Genomic DNA, 19,809 nt, shown 5'->3' on the forward strand with positions numbered 1-19,809 from the left:
AAGAGATCAACCAAAAGACTTGTATGCATGCATATAAGCATAACCCATTGACACAGACAGTAGTGGGGTGAGGGCATGTGCTGGGGAATGGGGGGTCGGAATGGACAGGGAGAGGTCAATGGAGGAAAAGGGAGACATATGTAATACTTTAAAGAATAAATAATTTAAATTAAAAAAAAGGAAATTCAAATTCCTGGATGCTGTTTTAACAAGTCCTCCAGGTAATTTTTAAACACACTACAGTTAGAGAAACACCTCTCTAAATACAACAAAACTTTAAAAGCTTAACAATTTCTATTTAGAAACCAACACGTCTGAGTAAGAGCTGAGCTGCCTAATAGAGACCGAGCTCACAGGCTATGTAAGGTGGCTTTTGGCTGGAGCATTTCAATGGCTTCTTTCTACTCTGAGGACATAGGACAAATCTTCAACATGACTCACAAGGTCTAGAAGTGCCTGGTCCTGTTTCCGTCTCATCTTGTATCCCCTATGGCTTCTGGCCACACTAGTCTTCTCTGGACCATGCCGTTCTCTTGGTCTGGGAGTCTTTTCAAGTACCCTTAGGTAAGCTGACTCCCCTCTAAGGTCTCAGCTTAACTGCCACTTCCTAAAGGCTCCCCCTGACCTTGGCAGGTTAAACACCTTTAGCACATAGTAGGCACCTAGGCTTGTTTTGTCTGTTTTAATGAATTGATGACTATCACATGCTTTCGTAGTAGCGTGTGTTATATATGAACGATTTGTTGATACATTACAGAGTTACAAGCAGCATCCTTATAATAAAAGCCCAGCAACAGAAACGGCAGAATGACCAGAACGACCAGAGACCAGAACTACCGGCCCCTCGCCCAGGCCAGCCCCGCCACCCCATGGGGACTCCCACCCCGATCGGGGGCGTGGCCAGCCTGCAAGCCCCTGGTGGCCCCTCGCCCAGGCTGGCCCCACCCCCCAGCAGGGACCCCCACCCCAATCGGGGGCATGGCCCCTCACCCAGGCCCTCCCCACGACCCAGCAAGGACCCCTACCCTGTTCGGGGGTGTGGCCGGCCTGCAAACTGCCCTGTGGCCCCTTGTCCCGGCCAGCCCCGCCCCCTAGCGGGACACCCCTACCCCAATCTGGGGCCCCCATCAGGGCAGGCCAGCTGGCCCCCACCCATGCACCAGTCCTCTATCTTATATAATAAAAAGGTAATACGCAAATTGACCCTAACAGCAGAACGACCAGAACATGTATCCAGAACATGTATGAGGTGCACTGACCACCTCTCGGTCCCTTTCCCTGGCCAGCAGGCTCCTATCCAGGCGAACAGGAACCGGGGTTGGGTGGCGGAGGATGCAGGCAGTGCCAGGCCAAGGCCCCCACCCCGCCGGTCGCCTCACACACAGACAGCGACCCACGGCGGGGGCGGGGCCAGCGAGCAGGTGGTAACAACCAACCTCTCACTCCCTTCCCTCTCTGTCAGGCACCGATCACCTGATAGCGAATGGGGAGCCGGGGGTAGGTGGTAATGGGGGCAGGGTCAGCTGTGGGCAGCCGGGGAAGATGGCCCTGATCGCAGGCTAGGCCTAGGGACCATATGTGTGCGGGCTTCTAGTCATTAGATAATGCCAGGTCTACACTCAGAGATTGAGAGACGTGGCACAACAGGAAGCTTTTAATTACCATTTATTAAATACATGGATGAGTATATAACTGTTAGCATGTTTGGCCAAGTCTAAGCATGTGCTAACCGGTAGGGAGAAAAGCCTGGAAGAAAGCCCTATGGCAACCACGAAGGTAAGTGACTTCACATAGAAACTCTTGGCGAAACAACTTTGCTAAGGGAGACAATACCTCGCATGAGTCCCCGAGTACTGATGGTACTCAAATATTCATTAAATTAATGGCCACCACAGCAATGAAAGGATAGCTGCTGATGCTAATCCACAACTCTGAAGAAACCATGTTAGCCAAATGAAATGTGTCTTGAAAGAACTAGAGCATAACAATTGTTATACCAACAGAAAAGTGGTATTCTGAGAGCAATTATATGGGTTATTATCTATATACCACAGGCATTTGAATGATGACTAGGTTCAATCTGTTTTAGGAGTTGCAGAGGATACATGCCTGGAGAGGGGTTCACTACTACCAGGTTTACTGACTGGGAAAAGCAAACTGAATTACCTATACTCTAGTTATTCCTGGCAATCTTTTCATTGCATTAGTAAGAATTAATTTTCCACTTTCCTGCTCTACCAAAAGAGTTTCCAGTTTCTAAGATTAAAAATTGAACTTCTAAGATTAATAGCCTGAGATAAAAAGGTACCTGTGTGGTCCAACATGGTATTTAAGCCACAAGAAGAGTGCCAGCTGGCCCCATTACCTTCAGGCCACGTGCCAGAATGCTGCTCGACTACGGATATACTTGATCAGAATAGGGCTTTATTACAAGTCCACGCAGGGCTGAAACTCCAGGTTATGCCAGGCAAATGTATGCAACTCACTTGACCTTGCTCTCAAATTCTTTGGGAGCTCACCTGGGAGACGCCGTGTTGCCACCCGACATGAAGGTGTCAGCTGTGGTACATGTTTAAAAGGAAATGTTCAAGGCTGCAGATATGTGTTTAATTTGCTACAATTACAATCTTTGTGTCTTGTTATGAAAGTGGTGTAACAACAATGAATACAACAGGCCACCCAATGCAGTCCACACTAACAAAGGTAGGTTTTGATTTGTACTATGGTGGGGAAGCTTTCTCTATAGAGCAGCCACATCCTTACCTGTCCCTATTGTGGGAAAATGGGCTATATGGAACATGCAAAAGTGATTTGTCCTGTATGTGCAGCATTACCTGGAGGCAGTCCTACTCATGTCACAGATGACTCTGCAGCTCATCTTACACTTGAGCACAGAGCCCCTAGTTAGATGAGTCGAGGAGTGTTCCACATGTATGCAAAATGTTTCACCCTGGCGGAGGATTAGGAAGTCCTTGTGCTCGTAGATCAAACATGCACTTTATTAGTGTGGACTTTTTCTTCTCAGAGTTCATATTCTCCAAGCAATAGGGAAGCCATGGGTCCTGTAGCTGAGCTTTTACCTCAGTTATCAGGAGTGAGACAGTCTGCAAGAGGACAGTTTAATTCTTCCAGCCCTTCTGCTGCTCAGAACAAAGGCAGCTGCAGCTGCAGCTAGAAGGGCAGCATGTCCAGGCAGCGCGACTGCCGCCCGCACGCGGCCAGCCGGTGCACTGACACAAGGAGAGTCACTACTACAATCACATTATCCACCGCACCAACCAACATGGCAAACTCTCCAGAATTCCCAATTTCTTTTAACAAGGTGGAAGGATCCTAAAATGTCTGACACAGAGCACCAGACCATGCAAAGTGAGCGTGCAGACCACAGCCTGTGTGTTCAGGAGCTCCTGCTGTCCACTCAGTGTGGAGAGAGTTCCCCTTAGACGAGGACCAATGGGGAGGAGGGGTGGCAGATTTTGGTGCTATGGGCTGTGTAGATGTTATGCCTTTAGATGTTGCTTTAGAAAACCTAAATTTAAAAGACAGTGATAAAGGAAACCTGTACCACCTCCTCTTTGATGTCTCAATTTGCAGACAATGCCTTCTGTGCTGTATTTGCCAAGGAAAGTGGACAACAACTATCTTGGGTTTGTTTGGTGATGGCAATTTCAGGTCTGTCACTCTTGTTACATAGTGTAGTCAAAATTAAGAGAGAAAATATGTATAATAATCACTTCCACTTAACGAATGTTTACTTCTAGCAGGTAAATGCAGGTAGCAGTGCAGGGGTGGTCTCGGCTTCCTATACCCAGACATGAAAAAGGCTCTCCTAGTACTCCACATGCAAACTGAAGAGGAAAACGGAAATCTCTAATGAATATTAATGAATAAAAACTACTTTTTATGGTTTACCTTAAAAAAAATTCCACGTGACTCAAAAGAGCTCCCTAGGAGGAAAACAGGAATTCAAAATTGACAGCTATAAGGAGAGCCAAGATGACTCAAGACAGAAAAAGTAAGTCATGCTTACAGACTTTGACCTTTACCACTCCATAAAGGCAAAATAGCATAGGTTAAGCTGGGAATTATAGAAGCCTTAAAATATGTCTTTCTTGAAATCTTTTCCCAAGTAAACAGCCTTCCTGAGGAGCACTGCTACTACAAGGCTCCCCACTAACAAGAAACATTCTACGGAAGATAAATACAGCTCAAAGCAAACCGTCTGCTCAGAGACTTCTGATGGCAACGTATACATAATGAATGGAACAGAACTGAGAGTCCAGAAATAAATCCTCAATTTGCAGTGCATTGATTTTAATAAGGGTCTCAAGACAATTCAATGGGGTGTGTCTGGGGGGAGAGAATAGCCTTGTTAACAAATGGTATTTGAGCAATCACACAAAAATATTTACATTTCATTAAAATTAAAAAAAATGCTTTAAATGTTCTATTATGAAAAGATAACCCACAGAATCGAAGAAAATATTTGTAAATTATTTGTCTGATAAGGATCAAGTATCCAGAAGACATAAAGAATTATTACATCTTGACATGAAAAAGATAAATAACCCAACTAAAAATGAGCAACGGATCTGCATAGACATTCCTCCAGAAAAGTTATACAAATGGCCAATAAGCACATAAAAAGATGCTCAAGATCATTAAAACCACAATGAGATACCACTTTATACCCTCTAGGATGGCCTAGGATGGCAAGAACAAAAAAGACAGATAAGGATTCCTGAGTGCCTGTATTTATTCTAAATGAAGGAAGCATAAAGTACTACAACTAAGTTACTCTATTCATTGACCAGAAAGGAGAAACCAGGCAGAAGCAAGATAATGTTTCTTACAAATTCTTCTCCTTTATTTGCTCTAAAATTTTTTAAATAACTATTTTCCCAGAGCCTGAAGGAATACAAAGTCTTGCTTTCCAAATTCAAACCGTGTCAGGAACCTTGCACTGTAGTGTATAGACAGCTGACCTGTTAAGTGACCCTCTAACTGTTAGAGGATGCTGGACAAAGCTCATCTTGCTGCTAAGTTCTCCTATCAATATAACTGTGTGATCTTGTGCGTAATTCTTTGTTTTCATAATAGGAACCTGGCATGTACCTGAACTTTTGTGAAGAGCAATTTACACATATAAATTATTATTGTGATTCAGTCAACTAATATTTACTATGTCCCAGATACCATATGAGATATGTTCCATCTTATCCCCTTTTATCTACTGAGCATAGGACTAAATCTTATGTTTCTCGTAGAAACATTACAATGACATCCTTGGGAGCTAAGACCACAGTAGGAGCTCAGGAAAATTTTTCTCAAATGAAAATACTCAAAGCTTTCTTATGGATGACATAGGCATGGCTAAGCAATAAACATTGTAGTCAGATAGGATATTATCGAGATACTAGAGGCCAGGTGCACAAAATTCATACACTCGGGGTGGGGGGCGGGGGTCCCTCAGCCCACCCTGTGCCCTCTTGCAGTCCGGGAGCCCTTGGGGGATGTCTGACTGACGGCTTAGGCCTGCTCCCTGTCAGTCAGACATCCTTAGCGCTGCTGCGGAGGTGGGAGAGGCTCCCACCACTGCCGCTGCGCTCGCCAGCCTTGAGCCCGGCTTCTGGCTGAGCGGCAATCTCCCTGTGGGAGTACACTGACCACCAGGAGGTAGCTCCTGCATTGAGCGACTGCCCCTGGTAGTCAGTGCACATCATAGCAACTGGTCATTCTGCCGTTGGGCCGAAACCGGCTCTCTGACATCACCCAAGGGGTCTCGGATTGCAAGAGAGCGCAGGCCAGGCCAAGGGAACCCACTGTGCACGATAGGGGCTGGGGAGGGACGCAGGAGGTTGGCGAGCAGGGGAAGGACCATGGGAGGGCTCCAGGGCGTGTCTGGCCCATCTCACTCAGTCCCAATCGGCCAGGCCCCAGCAGCAAGCTCACCTACTGGTCAAAGCGTCTGCTCCCTGGTGGTCAGTGCACATCCTAGTGAGTGGTTGAGCGGCCTTAGCATATCATTAGCATATTATGCTTTGATTGGTTGAATGGCCGACTAGACACTTTGCATATTAGGCTATTATTATATAGGACTAGGCGCCCAGTGCATGAATTCATGCACCTTTAAAGGAACTGTGGGCTGCGAGGCTGCGATGGGCACAGGGCACAGGGGCAGGTCTTGGCCCATCCTCCACAACCCCTCCTGGATCCTCCTACCACGGGCCCTGGTCCCATCTGCCAGCAGCCCTGCTCCTCCCGGCAGCCCTCCTCCCACTGCTGCAACTCCCATGCGCTGACGGCGCTGGCCCTGCTCACACCTGCTGACGGGGTGGAGTGATTGGGGCTGGCGCCAGCAGCGGGTGCAAATAGGGCCATTGCTGGCAGTGGGTGCGAAAGCCGGCTGCCGGCTCCGATCACCCCTCAGGTGCAGGGGGAGGTGATGGCGCCTGGCGCCAGCAGTGGGTGTGAGTGGCGGCTCCGGCGCCGGCAGTGGATGTAAGTGGGGCCGGCACCAGCAGCAGGTGCAAGTGCCTGGCGGGACTGCAGCGTGTGGGAGCAAAGAACCACCACAGGCTCGCCCTGATGACAGCGACTGGCACCCTGCCTTGGTCTGGCACCCCCACTCACCTGCTCCACCATCCCGCCGCAGCCGACACCTGCCATGTTCCGCACATGCCCCCTGGTGGTCAGCGCACATCAGAGCAACCAGTTGTTCCACCATTTGGTCTATTTGCATATTAGATTTATATATATATATATATACCAGAGGCCCGGTGCACAAAATTTGTGCACGGAGAGGGGGGTTCCCTCAGCCCTTCCTGCACCCTCTGCTATTCGGGACCCCTACACCTTTTTCTTATCTAGCTAACCTCTTCACATTTAAAAAAATTAACTGAAATATCACTTACTCTAGGAAATTCTCTTTGAACAAATGTCTTTACAATCTGTATTAAGTATTTTCATAGTATACCATTCTTTTTCTTTAACAGCTACTTAGAGTGGATGCAATGTGGTTTTCATTCTTGCATCTGAATTTTTTCTTCTTGCTCTTGTAATAGCAAAGCTTATCCAATTTACATTTGCCCTTCAAGGGCTTATATTTGGTTCAGTTTCTAGTTGGCTCCCTGCTTTTTTTTTAAGCAATAAATTTGGGTTGTGATAGTAAGCCTCACTTGTAATCAAGCCTATAGGTCTCTCTATATGAATATTTCTATAATACCTATCACTTTAGCATACCAGAGATTGTGTTCATTTATGGAAAATAACAATAAATGTCACCTGATCATTTATTTGATCAGAAGATGTAATATTTTATAGCAAGATGTATTATTCTAGTAATTTAACTATTACAAAACTGAGGCGAACAGAAATAAATTACATTGAACAATAAAGAATGACTCAAATATCAAAGCATGGTACACTTAGGGTCTCCCTTATCCTGTGCTTCAGATATCATAGCATAGTTCACGTGGAACTCAGCTTCCTTTAAAATAGGAAGGGATGCCATACTCATGAAGCAGCTACTTCCACACATGTTTTTTTATTTATTTAATTCATAGCACATACTCTTTGTACTAATTATTGGAAAATCATCCTAGCAATTGCCTCTGTTCCTCTCTGTATTGTTGCCTTACATTCTGATGTTATTACTGCACTTTTATCATCCACTCGCTCTAATAAGATTGTGAATATTTTAAGGGCAGAGATCATGACTTGAGCTTGTGTTTCTCTGTCATGGTGCCTAGATAAATACTCAAATGCCATCCAGTCCAAATGACTGTGATGAGAGAGGCCCACCGTTGCTGAAGACCTCTGATTTTTATTTAAGGGCCTCACTTGTTCTGTGCCTTTACAGAGGGGTGAGTAGAGGCTGAGGGAATTTGAGGAAACCCAGACAGAATTCTCCTCCTAAAAGATTGTGCTGCCGAAGCCGGTTTGGCTCAGTGGATAGAGCGGCGGCCTGCGGACTGAGAGGTCCCAGGTTCGATTCCGGTCAAGGGCATGTACCTTGGTTGCGGGCACATCCCCAGTGGGGGGTGTGCAGGAGGCAGCTGATCAATGTTTCTCTCTCATCTATGTTTCTAACTCTCTATCCCTTTCCCTTCCTCTCTGTAAAAAATCAATAAAATATATTAAAAAAAAAAAAAAAGATTGTGCTAAGCTGGCAACCGGGACCGCCAGGCATTTGTCCAATTAAAACCCGGACACACAGCAATAACAAAGGCACTGGTCTCCTACTGCTAATGCATGGGGATCAAACCCCAGCCTGCAGGAACTCACCCCCGCAGTCAGGACCAGGCCGCTGGGTAGACCTGGGCTGGTGCTCCTAACTCTGGGGAGAAGGAGACTTCCCATGGCTGCAGGCTAGAGGCCCTGGACTCCGCACCACCCGCCCCAACAGGTTCCTAGAGCAGGTTGGTCAGCAGAGCGGCTTCTTCGCCTGGGATTGTGGGGCGGCTTGGCTAGGCTCGGCTTGGCCTGTTCTCCCCGTGATCGCGGGGCGGCTGGGCCTGGGCTCTTCGCCCCGATTGCGGGTCGGCTTGGCCTGGGCTCTTCGCCCCGTGATTGCAGGGCGGCTCGGCCTGGGTTCTTCGCCCCGTGATCGTGGGGCGGCTTGGCCAGGGCTCTTTGCCCCGTGATCGCAGGGCGGCTTGGACCTGGGCAGGTGGCGGGGTGGCTTGGACCCCAGCAGGCAGCGTCGGGCACTGCCCCCACCGCCTGCTACAGTCTCCATCTCGGCTTGGATCCAGCCGGCGGCACAGGGCGCTGCCTGTGCCGCCTGGGTATGCAAATTTACTCGCCATCTTTGCTGGGTTAATTTGCATATCACTCCTGATTGGCTGTGGGTGTAGCGGAGGTATGGTCAATTAGCATTTCCTCTTTTATTAGTGTAGATATTGATTTCAGAGAGGAAGGGAAAGGGAGATAGAAACATCAATGATGAGAGAAAATCATTGATTGGCTGCCTCCTGAACAATGCCCCCTAATGGGGATTGAGCCTTCAACCCGGGCATGTGCCCTTGACCAGAATCAAACCTGGCACCCTTCAGTCCACAGGTCAATGCTCTATCCACTGAGCCAAACTGGTTAGGGCTTCCCTCTCCTTTTCATCACCAAACTTTTAAAAAGACCACGTTCCCTTCCTCGTTAGCCCATTCATCCAAATGCCCTTGAAACCTGGTGTCCTTCCCCACAATTCTAATGAAGTCCATCAGCAAGCTCCTGGTTATTACGTCAGGCTTTGTTCTCTTAGATTCTGCCTCCTTTGGACGTCTTCTCATCTTTTCTTTGAGACCACTTCTTCTACGCTTCCATTTATTGTGTGCTCTGTCTTCTGCCAACTGCTCTGACTACTCCTCAACAGTCTGACTTCCCAAAGAAAGAACAAGTTACTCCTGCTTCTTTTGATCTGTATGAGAAGGACATTTCTTAGGTCCTCCTTTTTTAAAAAATATATTTTTATTGATTTCAGAGAGGAAGGGGGAGAGAGAGAGAGAGAGAGAGAGAGAGAAATATCAATGATGATAGAGAATCATTGATCTGCTGCCTCCTTCATGCCCCCCACTGGGGATCGAGCCTGCAACCCAGGCATTTGCTCTGACCTGGAATCAAATCATGACCTCCTGGTTCATAGGTCAATGCTCAACCACTGAGCCATGGCGGCTGGTCAGGATCTTCCTTTATGGACTATGGGTCATTATGTTGGCAATTTATCTGCAGTTTGAAGATTGTGGTTTTATGGCAAACTTTCAATTAAATTGATGTAAAATCTCTGCCTGGTAGGAACTCAATACAGGTTTGTTGGAATGATTTATTCATTCAATTATTCATTTATATGTTCAATAAATATTTACTAAATGTCTAATCGGCGAATTGAATGCATCGTTAAATTTAACAGTAGGTTACATCTTTTTTTCAAGTTACGTAAATATGGTTTTCATTGTCATTTTCTTTCAACTTTTGTTGAAGTTTGGTATTTGCCTTTTGTTTTTGTAATCTGAGCAGTAAATAGCTATATGACTCTTGAATAAGTTACTTAACCTCTGGAAATACGTTTCCTATTTTTTATTGTAGGGATGGTAATAGTGCCAACCTCCTGGGGTTTTTTTAAGGACTAGATGACAAAATGCCCCTAGATCACATAATACATGCAATCATATAGTAATGGCTCAATAAATGCCAGTTATCATTATACTTATTACTAGAGGCCCGGCACACAAAATTCGTGCGCGGTTACGGTCCCTAGGCCTGGCCTGCGATCAGAGCCATCTTCCCTGGCTGCCCACAGCTGGCCCTGCCCCCACCCAACCGCCACCCACCCCTGGTTCCCTGTTCGCCATTGGGCAATCAGAGCCTGAAGACTGGGGGGAGGGACCAGAGGTCGGCTGTTCCCACCCCCACCGCAGGTCGCACTCTGTGTGTGGGGCAACCGGTGGGGCGGGGGCCTTGGCTTGGCACCGCCCATGTCCCCCGCCACCCATCCCCAGTTCCCCATTCACCATCGGGTGATGGGAGTCTGACGGCCAGGGAAAGGGACCTAGAAGAGGTCAGTACGCCTCATAGTGACTGGTCAAGCAGCATTCTGGTAGTTCAGCCGTTAGGGTCAATTTGCATATTACCCTTTTATTATATAGGACTAGAGGCCCGGTGCACGAAAATTCCTGCACTTGGTGAAGGGGGGGGGGTCCCTCAACCCGGACTGCCCCTTCTCACAATCCAGGAGCCCTCAGGGGATGTCCTACTGACGCCTTAGGCCCGCTCCCCCCACAGTCTGGCCTCCCTCTGCAGGAGGCGACCAGGCCAATCATGGGAAGGCACTGCCCCCATCACCCCACTGCTGCTGCCACTGCCAGCTGCCACAGCTGCCAGTCCTCGGCCCTTGCTTCTTGGCGGGGGGCGATCTGGGGCCAGGCCAGCTGGGGGAGGGGCTGTGAGAGGTTGAGGCACAGCAGGTTGCACCCCATTCAGCCTCTGTGGAGGTGCGGTGCTGGGACCGGGCCCGCGCCACTGCCTCTGTGACTGCCTCTGCGAAAGGAGCAGCACTGGGACCGGGACCGCGCAGCACCCTCCCCCGCTGCCTCTGCGAAAGGAGCCGCGGCGCTGGACCGGCCAGCACCAGGGCCTCTCCCACGCCACCTCTGTGCAAGGGGCGCCTCCTCTCCCGCACCACCCTGCCTCTCCCGCGCTGCCCCCACATCCTGCACCGCCTCGGGCCGCCTCTCCCATGCCCCTCAGCCCTCGTAGCAGCTGTGGCTTTGTCCAGATGGATGTCTGGAAGACGTCCAGTCTAATTAGCATATTACCTTTTTATTAATATAGATATCAACACCTAAATGCTATATACTAAAAAGTGAATTAAAGACATTAAAAGATCACACAATTCTTTTGTGACCTACACAGCATCTAGGCCACTAATATATCTACTGGATAGCACATACACACACCCAGTCCCATCACAGCATTCCTAATATAGTAAAAAAAAAAAAAAAAAAAAAAATGAAACATAGAAAACACTAAAATCATTAAGGTGCTCTCAGGTTATCTGTCAGTGTGAAATAAACTCTATCCCGTAGGTTGAACTGCCTCTTTGAGTTAATACTGTCTTAACAGATTTTGTTTATAAATGTTTTCTCTGCAAAACTGGTAACACTTTGCTCATTAGCACTCTTGTTGTACAAACTGACACCAAAATACAGATATTTTTCTACATGTGTGCTGTATTATGTTTACGAACATGATACATATTCATTTTTGTGTAAACAAGGATAAATATAAAGATATGCATGTGAACTGATACACTAATAAAATCTTACTAGACAGCTTAAAAGTTTTAAAATGTTTGCCACAAATAATGTAACAAAAATTAGGAACACAATAGAAAAACTAAATATGGAAACCTAGCTAAGTATAGTACTCAAAACAGAAAGGAGTCTATAAAATTACTGTATGATTAAGGTAGTAAAAAATCTAAGGAATTCATGCTCTATTTTCAAAACCAAAAACATTCCATGAAGAAAAGACAATTACAGAAATCTGGACTCTATTACAAAGAAATTCTCTATTTCGCCCTATGTTTCATTTATAAGTTGATATAATCTGATATAAGATGGAAGAAATGGAAAATATTTGCAAAAAATGTGGTTAAAGAATATGGCAATCAGAAAATTGTTAACACTATTGGTGTTAACTCTAAAAATAATCTAACATATAGCAACAATAACTGTCAAATGGAAACATTTCCCAGGCTCAGCTGTTCACAAGTCTTAAGCACATTGTCTTCAGAGGTCAGAGGGGAGTGAGTGAACAAGTGTTTATGAGTTCCAATTAGGAAGTACAGTAATATCTAAACTGGTCATTTTATTTCAAATGAAATTTTAAACCATTTATGATTTCTCCTCACAAAAAAAAGGCAACCTTTAGACTGACCACTACAAAATTCTGGATTAATGAAATCTAAAGTGATGAGGTTTACAATTACCTTTAAAGTTATGATTTCATGTTCCACAAAAGAAACATCAGACTGTGTACACATACAACACCCAATTTATGGCAGGCAAATAGAAGTTGCCTTGAAGGACTTGAAGCTTTCAATGAAAATGCAGATATGTCAGCTAAGCTCCCTGTCCTATAACTAAAATAACTTGAAAAAATCATTGCCCAGAATCATTCTAGAAATGCTGAGCTTTTCCTAGGAACTGACCAATGTTGAACAGATTCAAAACTAGAAACTGAGATCACTCACCTATAAAATTTATTTTAGTTTTCAAGACCAGGGGTAAATGCTATGTTTTTAAGTTTACATTTTAGAATGGAAATGTCAGTAGCATTTATCAGCATCCTATATAATAAAAGGCTAATACGCAAATCGACCGAACGGTGGAACGACCGGTTACTATGATGTAGACTGACCACCAGGGAGCAAACACTCAACACAGGAGCTGGCCCCTGGTGGTCAGTGCACTCCCACAGGGGGAGCGCCACTCAGCCAGAAGCCGAGCTCACAGCTGGCGAGCGCAGCAGCGATGGCAGGAGCCTCTCCTGCCTCCGCAGCAGTCGGACATCCCCCAAGGGCTCCTGGACTGCGAGGGCACAGGCTGGGCTGAGGGACCCCCACCAAGTGCACAAATGTCATGCACTGGGCCTCTAGTACTGGATTAAATGATCTGAGTTACTAGGTCTGGACCTCTGAGTAGCTGGCTGGTTCTGCCTCTCTCAGTAAGATTGGCAGTAACTTAGAAGTTTCTCTCTACAGAACTTCTAAATAGTGGTTGTTAATATGATGTCCAGACTATTTCTAAGGTCCACATACATTTTTAATTTTCAGGTGAAAATTTCAATTTCAGAGAGTCTAGTTGGAATTTGATGGTATTATACCAATTCCAAGTAGAAATCCCAGTTTTCTCATAATTACTACAAGTGCTGATTCGTACTTATATGAATCTGCCTGGTACTTAATGGGGCAATGGGAAAACTTATCCTTTCAATGCTAGATATAATCTTTCAAAATGAGGTTCACAGGCGAAAATTTTAAAAATAGTAGTTAATATAAAATACTGGAAACTACTGCTCAAAGATAATTAAAAATAAGAGAATAAAACCATAAAAGTTATAAAAATCATAAATCCAGTCAAGCTTCAACCCCTACATTTTCTACAAAGTCCTGAATAATAATATGACCTACTCACCATGCACTCATTTCACCCCAGATGTGCTGGCTTCTTTTCTGCTTCCTCCAGACCTCCTTCCCACTGCGAGGCCTTTATACCCGCTGTTCTCTCCCCTAGAATGTTCTTCATTCCTTGTCTGTCTGGAACTTTCAATTAATCTTTCAGTTCTCAGCTTAAAGGTGACTTCCTCAGGAGAGCTTTGCTCTTTTATCAGTTTTCCACTCCCCACTCTGCTCTGGCCTTTTATCTGTTGAATTTATCCTGCATTGTACTTACTGGACTTAATTGTACATTGTTTCATCACTACAATTAAGTAACCATGTGTTTGATATCTTTTTTCCAACTCTGTACAGAAAACCCTATGAAGGTATGATTGTGTCTGTATTATTTGCTGCTGTTTCCTAAATGTCAAGCATATAGCAGGAAATAAGACATTAAAAGAAATATAATTTTGCAATGTGCTCTTGCACAAAGTAATGAAAATTAATCTATCTCACACAAAATCAGGATTCTATCACACATTTGTGAGAGTTTAACAATTAAAGAAGCTATTGAAGCAAGATTTTTCACAATCTTCATTCCCAAATGCTCTAAACCTTCAACTAGGTTGCTAAGCTGGGGACATGGAGTGATGTTCCTTGAAAATATTCATGGAATTCAGTGTGGCAGCTAAGTTTCCTGGATGGAAATAAAATGAGGCTCTTAACCAAAGCCAACCAGCCTTCAAATGAATGAGTCATAAGAAATTATTACTAAAAGGCCACCCAAGAAGAGTATGTAATAAGAAATTCAACCTATGTTCATTTGAATTTTGACAATTCTCTCAACTTCAAATAAAACAAATACTTGATGAATGGCACAAAGATGTGTGTGTTCTTTTTTTAAAGGTAAAAACTCAGGAGAAATTTCTGAAATGAGGATTTCCCAAGATGATTATGAATTTTGAAAGTATTATTATAAAAACTTCAAGATTTTGAGGACCAATTTTTTAAAAACTTTGAAAGTTGTAAAATAAAGTCATAGCTATTTGGAATTTGTCAATTCTCAAGAAACTTTAATGCAGGACACCTATGGATCAAGAAGCTCTATAATTTAAATATCATCTTGATGTAAGAACATTTTTTTAAAGAGAGAATACTTATTTTCCAAAAACCTTCAATTCAATAAATAACAAAGAGAGAAGGGTAACATATGAAGCAAAATAAATAATTAAACCTGATATTAAGACCAAGGAACTTAAGAGTAAGAAGCAAACTGCTTACTTTCTATCCTCTCACCTATCAGCCCAAGATTCTTAGGAAATAAAGCTGAAAAGATGGAAATCTATCATCATATCTTTCTCTTTTACCTTACTGCTTTGATGGTAGGGGGTGGGGGAACATGAGTATGTGTGTACAGTGGTGAAAGGGGCAAAACTAGTATTTGTTTGTGCCTACTATGTTGTGTGCCTACAGACACTACACATGTATTATTAGACTTAGTAGAAGCCCAGTGCACAAATTCATGCACCAGTGGGGTCTCTCGGCCTGGCCTGCAGGATTTGGCCGAAATCGCCTCTCCGACATGCCCCGAGGGGTCCTGGATTGCGAGAGGGCGCAGGCCAGGCCGAGGAACCCCACACCAGTGCATGACTGGGGTTGGGGAGAAATGCAGGAGGTTGGCCAGCCGGGGAGGGACCACAGGAGGGCTACAGAGCATGTCTGGCCCGTCTCACTCAGTCCCAATCAGCCGGACCCCAGCAGCAAGCTAACCTACTTGTTGGAGTGTCTTCCCCCTGGTGGTCAGTGCATGTCATAGTGTCTGGTCAACCAGTCAACTGTTTGCCCCCCTGGTGATCCATGTACATCATAGCGAGCAGTTGAGCGGCCTTAGCATATCATTAGCATATTACGTTTTGATTGGCTGAACAGACGACCGGACAACTGGACACTTAGCACATTAGGCTTTTATTATATAGGATTCCTCACAACTAATCTAGTTGCAGATTAAGTTCAACTGACTGGCTAGGGGTCACCTTGTTTCCATTCCAGGGCTACCTAAGTCCCCCTTCTAAACACTACATTGCCCTAGTTTTCCTGGTTGTATAAAAATTTTTAATTGCTCATTAGCATAATTTTCCAGTTTTCTTCTTTCCATTATTCCATCCAATGATTGTTCTTTCTTACTCTCTCTGAGATTAGCCTCCACACCCTGATCCATCGCATCCATCACTTAGAAACTAAGGCAAGCAGACTCCTCTCAGTGCCTAACATTCTCACACCTGGGAGGTTTTTGACAATTTTCTTATTTATACAATTTAAAAACCCAATTTTTAATTTTTAATGGTGAACTTAGATAAACTGTTGAATATTGAAATAATTTAAATGATTATTTTGATATATCCTTGTACTAGCAACATATCTTAACTTTTTTCACCACAGTAGTCCTAATAGCACAGAGGAATAAATACATGCCAAGCAGTCAAAATACATGAGAGATTTCACTCAAGTCTTGCATTTTATCTTAGTGATTCAGATAAATTGTACATTTTATTCCACTTAACAGCCTTGATTTTAGCCGCCCTCCCCCCTTTATATTCTAAACATTAACAATCTAGAAAATATCGCATGTTTATTTTACAGTGTCTCAGATAGCACTCGTGGTACTCCTGGTGGTATGAGATTGTATTCTCTGAGAAAAATGGTAATATGGTCTTTAGCACAGTACTATGAAATGGTAAAATGTGGATAATAAAGCTTTAAATCGTTATACTACATTTCAATAATTGACAGATTTTTTAAAGTAATTATTGTGTTCCAATATTATAAAAGTGAAAAATCAGTTTTTCCTCTACTAAGGAAAGGAAAGTATATGGGCTTTATATAAAAGTTAATATATTTTAAATTATTGGAATCTAATACTGATCTAATTTTACTTGTCAAATTTATGTAAGTGTTCTTAACGGTTTCAGTCCTTCTATCCTATCCCAAGCTTACGCAACAGGTATGTAAAGAAAAAATTAATTTTTGCTTTTAGGAAATATAAAATGGTATAAAGTGAAAATTACCTTGTTTATCTATAATTGAGTATGAAGCCAAAAATCCTCGTCCAGAAACATGGATTCCACTCATGAACAGCACTGTAATTTCATTGCTTTTTGATTCAATTGAATGGTTCATCTGCAATCCCAGACCACAGTATTTGCCTAGGAATGAAGAAAAGCAGATCTTTGTTGTGACTCTTATGAAGTCAATAATATTTACCATGTAGATAATAGAATCAGAATAATATACCAAACTCTGCATGTTAAATAGTGTAAAATGATAAGTAGGACGTTTAGTGATTAAAAATCCCATTATTCTGGAGGGAAAAAGAAAAAAGTCAAGTAATAACTGTTCAAATGATTAAAAAACAACAACAGTACAAGCATCACTGACCTTTCGAAGAGTCAATTTCCTGTGAAATACATGTGTATACTCTTTAAAAGAATAACCAGGAATTTTTAAAAAATGAAAACATTGCAGACAGGCAGGTGGCCCACAAATAAATTGGCAGTCCAATCAGTAACCCCACAGGATGCCCCTAGATTCCTGGCCTCAGGATACCTCTCAAACCTTTTAGGAACCTTCTCAATTTTTCTGCCAAGGCCTGTTGAACTGCTGGTCAACCCCTTTAGGTGATCATTTATATTAAAATTAAAAAAATTCAGTCTATAACTTTTCAATTTATTTAGCATTTAATAAGTTAATACCAAACATCAAGGTAAACATGCATTTTTCTTAGATGCTATGGTTTTCAATATAAAATATATCTTATTCATCTGTACAAAAAAACAAACAAAACAAAAAAACACACACCACCTTCTATTTCTAAATATGGAATGTAATTTTGGCTATCCATGTTTTTTAAAAATATTTTTTATTGATTTTTTACATAGAGGAAGGGAGAGGGATAGAGAGTTAGAAACATCGATGAGAGAGAAACATCGATCAGCTGCCTCCTGCATACTCCCTACTGGGGATGTGCCCGCAACCAAGGTACATGCGCTTGACCAGAATCGAACCTGGGACCCTTGAGTCCGCAGGCCGACGCTCTATCCACTGAGCCAAACCAGTTAGGGCTTGGCTACCCATATTTTTAACATTTAAGCAAAATAACACATTATCAAATAACACTACAAGTTATATGAATATATAAGAAGGTGATAAAATCTTCAGACTTGTTTTTTAATACCAAGTAACTCAGAAATAGTCTAGTAAAGAGGATATTATTGTGTTGCTTTTGAACATAAAATATTTAAAAATAGAGTAATATATATTTCACATTATTCTAATTATCTCAAAGCTATATAATTTGTTAGCAAACCCAACTATGTGCAGAACCAGTGCCCATCACATTAAATCTTAAAGCCCAAAGGGAATAGGTAAAGGCAAGAGAAATTATGGTCACTAGTATCTTTACACAAGATTAACTTTTGTAAAAGTGAACAACAGTTTGATCTGGGCCCATCAGTACTAGCTGTTCTTTGCCATGTAAGGATATATGCAGGTGTGATTTTATTACAAGCCTGATTAAGATGTTGAGTACAAATACTGACTTTTCAAATCCTTTTAGGTACAAAGGAAAAAGATCCTATTTAAAGAATACTATTATGCCATACAAAGATGTCTTCATAAAAAATATATTATTAAAGTGAAACAATGTGCAAAAAATAGTTTTAACCCTTTTTATATGGACAGAACCATATAAAACTAGGAAAAGAAACCAAAAGCAGGTCATTTGAACATGGGGTTTTTTTCTTTAGGAACCTAGGAAAAGAAACCAAAAGCAGGTCATGTGAAAAAAAGAAGAAAAAAAAAGAAAGAAAAGAAAACAACCTAATAAGACTCTAGTCTTATATAAGACTATTCTTAATAAAAAATAATAAAATTTTTTTATTAGCATGGCAGTTTCATCTTTTGTTTATTTGTTTATCTGGACTTATCCTCTAAAATGTGAGTAAATTCAATCTGTGGTAGAAACAAAACATTTTTTAAAAATCACTTATTCTGTGAAACTCAAAAGGCAATGCTGAAGAATGGATAACCACAATTTAAAAAACAGAAATAAAAAAGAAAAGTACAATAGCTGACCTTATAAGTGCTTAAATGAGTTCAAATATACAAGATAAACACCTGCCTTCACCTGTTATTCCCAGCAAGATGACCCTCCTTCTCCTCACTTGGCTCTCCTTTAACCACAGGCTTTACCCGCTATACAAATAATGCAAAGCACTTGGCAAAACACTCTGGGAAAGGAAGAAGAAAAACCATTCCTAATCTGGGCAACACAGTTGCTAATTCTTTAATGCCATTCCCCCAGTTTGGCCATTCAAAGATACTCCTAAATCAAAATAAAGCATTTAATTGCCAACAATTATAAGTTCTGCTGATGGCTCTTAAGTCAGCAGAAATCTCTATAGTTTCTCATGATTAAATAAGAAAGGTATTTGAAAAAATATTTTGTGAATATATATAGAACATTAAAATTATTAATCATTATAACATCCATGAAACACTGGTTTTTAATATAAAAGAACCCATGTTACAGGAAAATAAAAATGCTTAAAATCTATTAGGAAACTAGGAAAAGAAACCAAAAGCAGGTCATTTGAAAAAAAGAAAAGAAAACAACCTAATAAGACTCTAGTAAGTCTAAATAAGAAAAAGAGAAGACACAAATCACTAATATCAGAAATGAAGATGGGGACACATCCTTACAGATCCCATGGACATCAAAAGGATAATAAAGAAATACTATGAACAACTCTATGTCCAAAAATTGGATAACCTAGGTAAAATGGACAGGTTCATTGAAAGACACAATTTGCCAAAACTCAAACAAAAAGAAACAAACAATCTGAATAGGCTTATATCTAAGAAATTAAATCAATAATTAATAATACTTCAAAAGAAAAAGCACCTGGCATAAATGAGTTCACTGGTAAGTTTCACCAAACATTTAAGGAGAAAATTATACCAATTCGCTACAATCTCTTTCAGAGGATAGAAGCAGAGGGAATATTTCCTAACTTATCCTATGAGACCAGCATCACCCTAAAACCCAAATCAAAGACATTACAAGACATTACAGACGAATCCTACATAATAAAACCCTA

The 19,809-nt window shown here is 42.5% G+C and overlaps 1 protein-coding gene and 1 pseudogene across 3 annotated transcripts in view; one reads left to right on the forward strand and one right to left on the reverse strand.

The window, feature by feature from the left end:
• The window catches only part of DCBLD2 (discoidin, CUB and LCCL domain containing 2), a 104,566-nt gene that overhangs the window by 36,756 nt on the left and 48,001 nt on the right, over positions 1-19,809 (reverse strand). For both annotated transcript variants that reach the window (XM_079766833.1, XM_079766832.1), the window contains one exon: positions 16,720-16,857. In XM_079766833.1, coding sequence (XP_079622959.1) covers positions 16,720-16,857 — 138 coding nt within the window. The remainder of the gene's footprint in view (positions 1-16,719; positions 16,858-19,809) is intronic.
• Positions 1,519-18,830, forward strand: LOC307096997 (E3 ubiquitin-protein ligase KCMF1-like; annotated as a pseudogene). The gene is made up of 2 exons (XR_013815246.1): positions 1,519-4,015; positions 18,457-18,830. The product of XR_013815246.1 is annotated as an E3 ubiquitin-protein ligase KCMF1-like (transcript).

Source organism: Cnephaeus nilssonii, assembly GCF_951640355.1.
Source record: "Cnephaeus nilssonii genome assembly, chromosome: 3".
NCBI classification, from domain to species: domain Eukaryota; kingdom Metazoa; phylum Chordata; class Mammalia; order Chiroptera; family Vespertilionidae; genus Cnephaeus; species Cnephaeus nilssonii.